This window comes from Cololabis saira, chromosome 3 (genome assembly GCF_033807715.1).
Source record: "Cololabis saira isolate AMF1-May2022 chromosome 3, fColSai1.1, whole genome shotgun sequence".
Classification (NCBI taxonomy): Eukaryota; Metazoa; Chordata; class Actinopteri; order Beloniformes; family Belonidae; genus Cololabis; species Cololabis saira.
In genome coordinates, this window is record NC_084589.1 from 51,769,122 (window position 1) to 51,782,657 (window position 13,536).

The 13,536-nt window shown below is 48.5% G+C and overlaps 1 protein-coding gene across 4 annotated transcripts in view; it reads right to left on the reverse strand.

Moving 5' to 3' along the window:
* The window catches only part of gramd1a (GRAM domain containing 1A), a 66,307-nt gene that overhangs the window by 25,299 nt on the left and 27,472 nt on the right, over window positions 1-13,536 (reverse strand). For 3 of the 4 annotated variants that reach the window (XM_061717754.1, XM_061717753.1, XM_061717756.1), the window contains exons 2-5: window positions 10,982-11,198; window positions 9,547-9,567; window positions 2,830-2,914; window positions 2,624-2,727 (exon numbers count right to left, since the gene is read on the reverse strand). In XM_061717754.1, the coding sequence (XP_061573738.1) occupies window positions 2,624-2,727; window positions 2,830-2,914; window positions 9,547-9,567; window positions 10,982-11,198 (427 nt within the window). Of the gene's footprint in view, window positions 1-2,623; window positions 2,728-2,829; window positions 2,915-9,546; window positions 9,568-10,981; window positions 11,199-11,728; window positions 11,763-13,536 lie in introns of all 4 variants that reach the window. The other variant, XM_061717755.1, reaches the window with a different exon arrangement.

Here is a 13,536-nt window from a genome sequence, read left to right on the forward strand (position 1 = left end):
CACATAAAATGAGGGTGCAATGCTTGCTTATGCACCTCGTAGAACCGGGCCTGCGGAACGCAACTTTTAATTCCCATTTCCCAAGCCCTACCTGGAGGTGAAGCTCAGTCCTCCCCGCAGCGCTGTCTGTCACACAGATCTGGCACAGACGCAGCAGGTCCTGTTGTCCCGCCACTAAGATTTTGCTGGCCTTAATGTTTCCTGTGTTTTATTTTGTTCATTATTGATACATTTAGTGTTGATGTGTGTGTGACAGACGTGTGTATGGGGCGTTAATGAAAATACGGGACAAATCGCGTCTTACTTAATTTTTTTTTTTTTTTTTAAGTGGTGGGGACAAATCTGCTCGTCAGACAAAGTGGTGGGGACGCGTCCCCACCGTCCCCGGTGGAAATGACGCGCCTGGTCGTAGTCAGTGTTGTAGCTCCGCCCACTCCCCCTCAGTCATGGCGAGAGCAAAGCGGGGAGTTGAGACAAAAGTTTGAAGAAGCACCGGCTTCATTCAAATCTCCGGTGGCATCATTTCGGTTTCGCTGTTGATTACAACGACGATGGAGTAAAAACAGTTAACAGAACTTGTACTGTCTGTAAACATTGCTTGAAACACATCCCATACGGAAAAGGAAACATGAGCAATATGAGCATCAACGCTTTCTGCAGTCGAGTGATTCGATAAGGTAACGCCAGCGAAAAAACAATAACTATCTATGAGAATGCTTTCTACCAGACCTATAGAGCCACTTCAGATAAAAAAATGAAAATAACCCGTGCAGTGGGAGTGTTCATTGATAAAGATTAGCAGCCCTTTTCGGTGGTCGGAGATGTGGCTTTCGTCTCCTAATGAAAACACTCAACCCATGTTATGTTGTACCTCCCGCACACATCTCAACAAATGTAATATATATATATATATATATATATATATATATATATATATATATATATATATATATATATATATATATATATATATATACATAAATAATAATAGTGTATACAAGTAGTCAAGGAGTTGGGAGTTGGGCAGTTTACCATTTAAAAGTGTTGTGTTCAGTAACTGTTTTACATTTGAAAGAGTTTCTTAAAGATATTGTATTTAGTATAATGTATACTGTACTAACTGTACTGAGTTGTCAAGATTAAGAGGCTGTTGATTTAAAAGAATTTTAGTAATTTACATTTTGAAAAGTGACAAGCAAAATAAACAGATCATTTTGAAAAAAAAACAAACCGAACCGAACCGAACCGTGGGCTACCTGAACCGTTGCCCCCCTAGTGTGTGTGTGAGTGTACATGTGTGTATATATGTGTATGTGAGTGTGTATGTGTACATGTGTGTACATGTCTGTGTGTATGTATATATATATATATATATATATATATATATATATATATATATATATATATATATATATATTAGGGCTGCAGCTATCGAATATTTTAGTAATCGAGTATTCTACTGAAAATTCCATTGATTAATCGAGTAATCGGATAAAAGATATTTTTGTTTAGTTAAAGAGCAATTATAAATATACATAAGATGTTAGATGTTAATTGACATCACTAAGACTAAATGATATAATCCAGTAGGTTCATGGCTGTGCATTTAAAAACCCTGAATTTACACCAGTCGACCAAATTCACTGATTCACTCAGAAAACTAAGGATTTTGTTAAGAAATCTTATTTCTAACCTAAAAATGCCATTACACCTGATAACACATCACTTAAAAGGTTAGGTGTTTTTCCCACGTGTTTTAATTGAACTTTCATTTGTGTCAAGCAAATTTTAAGTTCTAGTTAAGTTTTAAGTTAAAGTATAAGATTTTGAGTTTTGGCAGTGTTTAAAATAAACTTCTGATCCTGCTGTATTGGAGCACATTAGGCACCAGTGCTGCTTGTTTTATCCATGAATGACTACAGAGATAAAATGAAATGAAAACTACCCAGTTAGCTTTATTACGTTTTTATTTTTCTGACATTTTCTGCCTTTTCTTTTAGTTGAAACTGTAGCGGGAACCGAGGTTTATGTACCGGGTAAAGGCTGATTTATGGTTCTGCGTTACAACAACGCAGAATGGTACGCGTCGCTCCGTACCCTACGCCGTAGGAGAGCCTGCACGTCAGCGCAGCACCGCCAGCCGGACCGGCGCTCTCCGCCCTCGCCCGAGAGCACCGTAGGCTCTGCGTCGATTTAACGCGGAACAATAATTTTGGCTTTAGAGGGGGAACATAGGAGAACGGACCAGAAGAATATAGCGTGGATTAAAAATAAAAGTTAAGCACTGAACTACATTAGTCTCCCGTCTGGGCCATTGTAGACTGCCTGAGCGTGGCATGTTACTAAAACCAAACCTCTTTCTTCCCCCTTTAACGTGCGCAGCGCATGGATGTACGGCGCAGCGTCAGCGCGTTGTGTCGCATTAAATGTGGTCCGGGCGTAATACGAGGCTTTGAGCTGGTGAAATTAAACGAAAAAAAAAAAATAAATAAATAAATTAAACGATTCCTCGAGGCAGAGAAAATTCCTCGATCATTTTTTGTAATCGAATTACTCGAATTATTCGAGGAATCGTTTCAGCCCTAATATATATATATATATATGTGTGTGTATTTCTACTTACAGTGGTCTCCCATCTGAAGATGTTGCTGTAGAAACTGATCCAGTTTTCTGACAGATACAACCGTCCCTGCAGCAGGATGTCCTTCTGCAGGGCACACGAGTAGTCTGGGGGGGACATGGGGGGGGGGGGGGCAACAGGACAGACCGGGGTTAGAGACACTCACACACGTGCACGGCTGTCCCCTCACGTGCACGCCCACCACTCACCCACGATGAGACGCTCAGAGTCCGGAAGCTTCTTGAAGATTTTCCTGAAGTCCTCGTTCCTCTGCTTGTAGGTGGGACTGAGGACCTGGGGGGACACGTGAGGGGGGGAACATGTGAGGGGGGACATGTGAGGGGGGGACATGTGAGGGGGGGACATGAGAGGGGGGGACATGAGAGGGGGGGGACACGTGAGGGGGGGAACATGTGAGGGGGGGACATGTGAGGGGGGGACATGAGAGGGGGGGGACACGTGAGGGGGGGAACATGTGAGGGGGGACATGAGAGGGGGGGGACACGTGAGGGGGGGGACATGTGAGGGGGGACATGTGAGGGGGGGACATGTGAGGGGGGGACATGAGAGGGGGGGGACACGTGAGGGGGGGGACATGTGAGGGGGGGACATGTGAGGGGGGGACATGAGAGGGGGGGGACATGTGAGGGGGGGACATGAGAGGGGGGACATGTGAGGGGGGGGACATGTGAGGGGGGGACATGAGAGGGGGGACATGTGAGGGGGGGGACATGTGAGGGGGGGACATGAGAGGGGGGACATGTGAGGGGGGGGACATGTGAGGGGGGGACATGAGAGGGGGGGGACATGTGAGGGACATGAGAGGGGGGACATGTGAGGGACATGTGAGGGGGGGACATGAGAGGGGGGGACATGAGAGGGGGGGACATGAGAGGGGGGACATGTGAGGGGGGGGACATGAGAGGGGGGGGACATGAGAGGGGGGGGACATGAGAGGGGGGGGACATGTGAGGGGGGGACATGAGAGGGGGGGACATGAGAGGGGGGGACATGAGAGGGGGGACATGTGAGGGGGGACATGTGAGGGGGGGACATGTGAGGGGGGACATGTGAGGGGGGGACATGTGAGGGGGGACATGTGAGGGGGGGGACATGTGAGGGGGGACATGTGAGGGGGGGACATGTGAGGGGGGACATGTGAGGGGGGACATGAGAGGGGGGGGACATGTGAGGGGGGGGACATGTGAGGGGGGGACATGAGAGGGGGGGGACACGTGAGGGGGGGGACATGTGAGGGGGGGACATGTGAGGGGGGGACATGTGAGGGGGGGGACATGTGAGGGGGGGACATGAGAGGGGGGACATGTGAGGGGGGGGGACATGTGAGGGGGGGACATGAGAGGGGGGGGACATGTGAGGGACATGAGAGGGGGGACATGTGAGGGACATGTGAGGGGGGGACATGAGAGGGGGGGACATGAGAGGGGGGGACATGAGAGGGGGGACATGTGAGGGGGGGACATGAGAGGGGGGGACATGAGAGGGGGGGGACATGAGAGGGGGGGGACATGTGAGGGGGGGACATGAGAGGGGGGGACATGAGAGGGGGGGACATGAGAGGGGGGACATGTGAGGGGGGACATGTGAGGGGGGGACATGTGAGGGGGGACATGTGAGGGGGGGACATGTGAGGGGGGACATGTGAGGGGGGGACATGTGAGGGGGGACATGTGAGGGGGGGACATGTGAGGGGGGACATGTGAGGGGGGACATGAGAGGGGGGGGACATGTGAGGGGGGGGACATGTGAGGGGGGGACATGAGAGGGGGGGGACACGTGAGGGGGGGGACATGTGAGGGGGGGACATGTGAGGGGGGGGACATGTGAGGGGGGGGACATGTGAGGGGGGGACATGTGAGGGGGGGACATGTGAGGGGGGGGACATGTGAGGGGGGGGGACATGTGAGGGGGGGACATGTGAGGGGGGGACATGTGAGGGGGGGGACATGTGAGGGGGGGGACATGTGAGGGGGGGACATGTGAGGGGGGGGACATGTGAGGGGGGGGACATGTGAGGGGGGGACATGTGAGGGGGGGACATGTGAGGGGGGGACATGTGAGGGGGGGGACATGTGAGGGGGGGGACATGTGAGGGGGGGGACATGAGAGGGGGGGGACACGTGAGGGGGGGGACATGAGAGGGGGGGGACACGTGAGGGGGGGGACATGTGAGGGGGGGACATGTGAGGGGGGGACATGAGAGGGGGGGGACATGTGAGGGGGGGGACATGAGAGGGGGGGGACACGTGAGGGGGGGGACATGAGAGGGGGGGGACATGTGAGGGGGGGACATGTGAGGGGGGGACATGTGAGGGGGGGACATGTGAGGGGGGGACATGTGAGGGGGGACATGAGAGGGGGGGGACATGTGAGGGGGGGGACATGTGAGGGGGGGACATGAGAGGGGGGGGACACGTGAGGGGGGGGACATGTGAGGGGGGGACATGTGAGGGGGGGGACATGTGAGGGGGGGGACATGTGAGGGGGGGACATGTGAGGGGGGGACATGTGAGGGGGGGGACATGTGAGGGGGGGGACATGTGAGGGGGGGACATGTGAGGGGGGGACATGTGAGGGGGGGGACATGTGAGGGGGGGGACATGTGAGGGGGGGACATGTGAGGGGGGGGACATGTGAGGGGGGGGACATGTGAGGGGGGGACATGTGAGGGGGGGGACATGTGAGGGGGGGACATGTGAGGGGGGGGACATGAGAGGGGGGGGACACGTGAGGGGGGGGACATGTGAGGGGGGGACATGTGAGGGGGGGACATGAGAGGGGGGGGACATGTGAGGGGGGGGACATGAGAGGGGGGGGACACGTGAGGGGGGGGACATGTGAGGGGGGGACATGTGAGGGGGGGGACATGAGAGGGGGGGGACACGTGAGGGGGGGGACATGAGAGGGGGGGACATGAGAGGGGGGGGACACGTGAGGGGGGGGACATGTGAGGGGGGGACATGAGAGGGGGGGACATGAGAGGGGGGGGACACGTGAGGGGGGGGACATGTGAGGGGGGGACATGAGAGGGGGGGACATGAGAGGGGGGGACATGTGAGGGGGGGGACATGTGAGGGGGGGACATGAGAGGGGGGGGACATGAGAGGGGGGGGACATGAGAGGGGGGGACATGAGAGGGGGGGACATGTGAGGGGGGGGACATGAGAGGGGGGGGACATGAGAGGGGGGGACATGAGAGGGGGGGACATGTGAGGGGGGGACATGAGAGGGGGGGACATGTGAGGGGGGGGACATGAGAGGGGGGGACATGAGAGGGGGGGACATGTGAGGGGGGGGACATGAGAGGGGGGGACATGTGAGGGGGGGGACATGTGAGGGGGGGACATGAGAGGGGGGGGACATGAGAGGGGGGGGACATGTGAGGGGGGGACATGTGAGGGGGGGACATGAGAGGGGGGGGACACGTGAGGGGGGGGACATGTGAGGGGGGGACATGAGAGGGGGGGACATGAGAGGGGGGGGACATGTGAGGGGGGGACATGAGAGGGGGGGGGACATGTGAGGGGGGGGACATGAGAGGGGGGGACATGTGAGGGGGGGGACATGTGAGGGGGGGACATGTGAGGGGGGGGACATGTGAGGGGGGGACATGAGAGGGGGGGGACATGAGAGGGGGGGGACATGTGAGGGGGGGACATGTGAGGGGGGGACATGAGAGGGGGGGGACACGTGAGGGGGGGGACATGTGAGGGGGGGACATGAGAGGGGGGGACATGAGAGGGGGGGGACATGTGAGGGGGGGACATGAGAGGGGGGGGACATGTGAGGGGGGGACATGAGAGGGGGGGACATGAGAGGGGGGGGACATGAGAGGGGGGGACATGAGAGGGGGGGGACACGTGAGGGGGGGGACATGTGAGGGGGGGACATGTGAGGGGGGGACATGTGAGGGGGGGACATGAGAGGGGGGGGACACGTGAGGGGGGGACATGAGAGGGGGGGACATGAGAGGGGCGGGACATGAGAGGGGGGGGACATGTGAGGGGGGGGACATGAGAGGGGGGGGACATGTGAGGGGGGGACATGAGAGGGGGGGACATGAGAGGGGGGGGACATGAGAGGGGGGGGACATGAGAGGGGGGGGACATGTGAGGGGGGGACATGAGAGGGGGGGACATGAGAGGGGGGGGACATGTGAGGGGGGGACATGAGAGGGGGGGGGACACGTGAGGGGGGGGGACATGTGAGGGGGGGACATGTGAGGGGGGGACATGTGAGGGGGGGACATGTGAGGGGGGGACATGTGAGGGGGGGGACATGTGAGGGGGGGGACATGTGAGGGGGGGGACATGTGAGGGGGGGACATGTGAGGGGGGGACATGTGAGGGGGGGACATGTGAGGGGGGGACATGTGAGGGGGGGGACATGTGAGGGGGGGGACATGTGAGGGGGGGACATGTGAGGGGGGGGACATGTGAGGGGGGGGACATGTGAGGGGGGGGACATGTGAGGGGGGGGACATGTGAGGGGGGGACATGTGAGGGGGGGACATGTGTCAGGGGGGGGCGATCAGAGCGCGACGTGAGCCGCCGTACGATCCGACCTTCATCTGAGTCACAATAACAGATAAACTCCCGCTAGTTCTGGACCCAGTAGTTCTGAACTAAAGGAACTAAATTTAAGACCAAAAAGACGAGGCACTAAGGTCCAGTCCCAATCCCCCCCTAGTCCTACTTTTCAGCCCTACCCCTAAATTTTGCGCGTTCCCGTGAGGGTAGTGGTGTCCCAATTCCTCTTTGCATGTAGGGTAGTGGGCTTATTTAGGGCTAGTGAGTATCAATCTAGCCCTTCAGAGTGAGAGATTTCAGATACTGACTCACTGACCGAAGGCTAGAAAAATTTCCCAGAATGCTTTTCGTCGTCATTTGCAGACTGAATAAAAAAAAAAACATGGTGGGCATTTCTTATTTTTTAGTGAATAAAATCAATATTTTGAGTTAGTTTCTGCATAAAAATGCATTTTGATTACATTCCTAGCGAGAAATATATATTTTAGTTTCATTATATTCACTCAGTGAATGTACATAATCACTCGTTTGCTCGTTGTTGCAAAGTTTTTTCAGATCTCGCCAGAATAAAGGCTGATTTATGGTTCCGCGTTACACCAACGCAGAGCCTACGGCGTAGGTTACGCAGCAACGCGCCCCGTACGCCGTAGGCTCTGCGAAGATTTAATGCAGAACCATAAATCAGCTCCCGAGCCAACGGGCTGTTTTGATCCCGAAAACTAAATTTTCGAAAGCAAATTTCTTAACAGGCGTTATTTGGATAAACTGAGCCCAGGTTGGGGATCTTAACGGTTACTTTTACGCCTGAAAAAATATTAAAACTTAATAAAGTGTCATATTAACAGCGCTACAGCTGAAATTAAAACAGCTTTTAGCTCTGGGCTTCCTGATATGGTGTGACGTATGTGCAAACGTAACTACGCAGTCGCTTACGTACCCAAACGTAAACCACGCAGTGACGTAGCATGCAAAATTTAGGGGTGGTGCTGAAAAGTAGGAGCAGTGGGAGTATTGGGACTGGACCCTGGGAAGATTTCAAGTGCCCTAAAATGTGTGGCTTGATTTTTAGGGCTAGTGGTAGAAAGTAGGGGGTGTATTGGGATTGGCTCTAAGAAATCCAGCGCTGAGGTCGGGGTTGCCAGATCTGACAGGTTCCAGCCCAAACAAACGTGATGTAAAACCCACCGAAATAATGAAAAACCAGCTCAAATCAGACTTTCTCCACGATAAAACCGTCAATTATTAAATGCATAATAAACCACTAAATAGCCAAAAAAAAGTTCAGGCTCCAAACAAGGACTACACTTAAATTGAGTAGATTAAAGTAAATAAAGTATCAGTTTCTACTTTTCTCTGCCATAATTTCTCCTAAATATTTAGTAAAAACCAGGAAAAGCCGCCCAAATATATATATATTTTTCAGCCCAATTGTGCTGAAACTTGCCCAACCTGGCAACACAGATTCAGAACCTCCAAGGGAGATTCTCCTCAAAACGATGAAATAAACTTTTTAACGATGACTGGATACATTCCCTCTAAAATTAAGACCCTTGGATTGAGATTTAAGACTAATTAAGACATTTAAAGGCCTTATTTTAGCAAAAAATAAATTTTTAAGCACTTTTTAAGGACCCGCAGCCGCCCTGATTACAACAGAAGTTTCCAGGGACCAGAAGATGAATCCCCCATCACTTATTACATAAACAACGGCAGGTAAAACCTCCCTTTTAGGAGGGAAGAAACCTGGACCTGGACCAGGTCCAGGACCATAAGGGGGACCTCCACCGGTTTCTAAAGACAGGACAGATTCATACTGTACTATAACGGTCTGTGGGGGCCGGGCCTTGAAAGGATTCGCACCGTCGTCCCGTTATAAGTTGCTGAGTCATTCTAAATTGGATTATCAACCAAGAATGGAAGATTTTAAAGCTCTTATCAAGAACCATGTGACTCCTGCATGATCAGGATTACCTGTCGTGATGCGGTTGCTCAAACGGTTTTATCTTTGTTGTTGTTTTGGTTCAGGTCCAGGTCCTGACCCCCCCAGAACGGGGGGGTGCTGAGGAATCCCTCATCACCACACCGCCTCCACCGTGCTTCACTCAATCCACCTCTTTCATTCAGAATTAAAATTAAATCTGATTTAAAATGAGTAAAAAGGAAGGTCTGTCTGAGTTTCCGTCTGACGGAAATGTGACTCAGATGACATTTACGTTAAATTTAGACAGAAAAACAGGATTTTCCAGGGATGATCCAGGCCCCGCCCATGTCCCGCCCCCCCCGCGGCTCCCAGGACAAAGACACGGGTGTGGGAGGTGTGGCAGGTGTGGAGGTGAAGGTGGAGGTGAAGGTGTGGCAGGTGATGGTGTTACTCACGTTGTACCAGCTCTGCATCTTCTGCAAAAAAAGAAATGACAGGTTTTCAGAGGCGTGTTGCAACGAGAGGTTGCCAAAGAAACAGGAAGTACGCCGCACCAAAGCTAACGCCCCCAAAGTTAAGCCCACAAAGGTAACGCCCCCAAAGCTAACGCCCCCAAAGGTAACGCCCCCAAAAGTAACGCCCCCAAAAGTAACGCTCCAAAAGTAATGCCCCCAAGGTAACGCCCCAAAGGTAACGCCTCCAAAGGTAACGCCTCCAAAGGTAACGCCCCCAAAGCTAACACCCACAAAGGTAACGCCCACAAAGCTAACACCCACAAAAGTAACGCCTCCAAAGCTAACACCCACAAAGGTAACGCCCCCCAAAGGTGAAATGAACCTGCAGCCGACGGAGGTTTTAAGGCCCATCGGGGAGAAAAACACTAAATGTCCTGAACCGGGGCGTCTACAGGTCTAACCAAGGTAAATTTATGGTATTTTTATACCATTTTCAAACTAAATTTAAGACCAAAAAGACTAAGAAATACAGCGCTGAGGTCGAGGTTGCCAGATCTGCCAAACGTGATGTAAAACCCACCGAAATACTGAAAAAACCAGCCAGAATGAAACATTCTCTATGTTAACACCATAAATTATTAAATGCGTAATACATTTCAAGTTTCACAACACCACTAAATAGCCAAAAAAAAAGTTCAGGGTCCAAACAAAGACTACAATTAAATTGAGTAAATTAAAGCAAATCAAATATCAGTGAGTTTATTGTGTAAGTTTCTACTTTTCTCTGCCATAATGGAAACTTTTTTATTGTTAATAATTTATCCTAAATATTTAGTAAAAACCAGGAAAAGCAGCTCAAATATCTATTTTTCAGCCCAATTGGGCTGAAACTAAAGGAAGAGTATTAGGGCCAGGCAGGAGAAAAATAAAAATTATATTTTAGAGGAAGTTTTTTTTTCATTATGCATTATGCAAAAGTCGAAACGCATTAGTACAATTTTGAGAAAAAAGTCGAAATATCAAGAAAAGAAGTCCAAATGTCGAAGACAAAGTCCACATTTCGTGAATAAAAGTTGAAATGTTGAGAAAAAAGGCAAAATTTCGACTTTATTCTTGAAATTGGATTTCAACTTTAATCTCGACATTTCAACTTTTTTCTCGAAGTGCACAATGAAAAAAAAAATCTTCCTCCTCTAAAATATTATTTTTATTTTTCTCCTGCCTGGCCCTTCTGTAGAAACTTGCCCAACCTGGCAACACAGATTTAGAACCTCCACAGGAGATTCTCCTCAAAACAATGAAATAAACGTTTTAATGATGACTGGATACATTCCCTCTAAAGTTAAGACCCTTGGATTGAGATTTAAGACTAATTAAGACATTTAAAGGCCTTATTTTAGGACATGTTTTTAACTTTTGCTCCGTGCGGTGTTACCTTGGCGTTGCGGCTGAAGTGGCGCGAGGCCAGCGGGTAGGCGGACGACAGGGAGGACGCGGAGGGGATGGAGGGCAGCGGGCTGTCGGCCCCCCCGCCCCCCACGCTGCTCTTCTCCCCCCCGCCCTCGCTCTCGCTGGCCTTGCTGCCCCCCAGGACCCGGCGCCGCAGGGACGGGGACGACCCGGGGGTGCTGCGAGGGGAGTTGCTGGCCGTGCTGGGGACGGGGAGACGAGAGAGAGACGGGTCAGACAGGAGACACTTTCATTCCTAAAAATCTATTTGGATGTAGGCCTGTGTTGAAAAAAATCGATTCACTGATTCTAAATCGATTCTCATATTAATTCCTAAAAATAGATTTGTATGTCTTTTTTTTTTTTTTTTTTTTGAGTTTTTCACCTCTCACTTTATTATGGAAGTACTCATAGAAATTGCATTTTTTTTTTTTTAATAAACACAAGTTTACATACAATGTAAATACCAAAAACAGAAACTCAGGTTTCTGTTTTTGTATGTCTAAAGATCAATTTTTTTTTTTTTTTTTCATCATTACATTTTTTCCTGGTGAACTTTAATCCCAGTAGTTTTGAAAACTCCTGAACTAAATTAACTTTTCTTTAGAGAAAATGCTGGACATTTCAGCTTAAATTTCTAAATGTTATATTAGTTCAATGAAGTTCATATTATCTATATTTACTAGAGCTTGTTTGGTTTCTCTGTTATCGGACACGGTTTGTCATGAAATACCTGAAAAATGCCGGTGCTTCATGTCCAGCTGTGTCTGGAGACAGAATAAATCAGACAAGATAAAATAATTTTACTGCTTGAGCTGTTGCAATTTCTTTCTTTTTTTGCACTTTAAATGGATATTGAAATGCCTATTTGAGTTATTTATTTCTTAGTTATTTCACAATAATTATTGTGAAATTATTATTTCAATAGTTATTTTACAGTCATTTAATCCAGGAAACACTAACCCAAATCAATATCGGACCGGATCAAATGGTGATAATCGATTCTGAATCTTAAGAATCGGAATCGATTCTTGACATTTGAATCGATACCCAGCTCTATTCGGATGTCTAAAGATTTTTCTTCATCATTACATTACAACTTTTGTTATTTTTTTTGTTTATGCCCAAAAAAAGAATGTTTTGTTGGACACCAGAATAACTGGTGCCATGTTTTTTCCTTTAAACATGTTTAAAGTTATGAAAGCATTAAAGTTTTCAGTTATAATTGCATAAATTGTCTATATTTTAGGGGTGTAACGATACAGTAATCTCACGATACGGTACGATACACGATATTGAGGTCACGATAACGATACGATACGATATTATAGCAGTATTTTTTTAACAACCTTGAATGAGGAACATATGACTGGAAAAAATGGTCTTTTATTTGAAAGACACAAAATACAAAATAATGCTGTGCGTTTGCCCTATTGTTACAGTTTGTAATGCTTTATAACTGTTTAAGCTTTAAAGAGAAAGCCAGGCCAACCATTTTCCACAAACTGAACTAAAAGTAATTGTCAGGTTTGCATTATGCATCTTCAGTTTCATACAAGTACAAATATTTAGACACAAACTGAATAGTTTCTCTCATGTATGATTTGACTTTTTTCTTTCTAATTTAACAACTAAAATTAAATAAATAAATAAAAGTAAATAAATAAATTTTTACATCATAAAAAAGATTGATTCATGCTCACCTTAAAAGTGTAAGAGGAGATTTTTTTTTTAAGAAGTTTATTTTGGTAATTCAGGGTTCATTATTTTATAAATATATTCTTTATATTCTGATGTAAATCAGGGACTATAATGACACTAGTCAGTTTATCTGTAGTGATTAGTCTGTTTTAGATTGGGCGGAGTGATACGCCACAGTACGGCACTAGGTGCTGTGTTGATGTTCTAAAATCCTACACTGGAACTCAGCAGAAGTTGCCCGCGTGTTTATCCTACTCACGACCAGAAAAAGGTTTAATTTAATAAGGTAAGGCTTAACTCTACACCAGCCTTACATAAGTAAAAGTTCAGAGCTCAAAACGGGACCGTAAAACGGGACTAGTTTCTTCTGAGTGGAGTAAGATTTTGGTTCCCGGGTCGAGGTGCGGTCGCGGTCGGATGCGCGTTTCTAGTCAACACAATAGATTAATATTAATAACCCAATATCGCGATACACTTTGTCACCTCCACGACACGTATTGTGACGTTTTTGTATCGCGAAATTTCGTGGCACGATATATTGTTACACCCCTACTATATTTCATTACTTTATTTACTGACTTGGGGTTACATTTGCATAAAAGGCTAAAAAACAAATTCTACGGGGGCTTGAAATCCTTGAAAGTGCTTGAATTTCAATGTTGTGTTTTTTCAAGGCCCGAAAAGTGCTTTTTTTAGTTTAATTTTAGTTTAAGTGCTTGAAAGTGCTTGAAATTATAACTATGTCAAACTTGGGATCAGACTGTATAGTTTAGTTATTACAAGGAGAAATAAAATCAGTAAGATGAAACATAACTAGATGTTTACAGCATGATACAATGT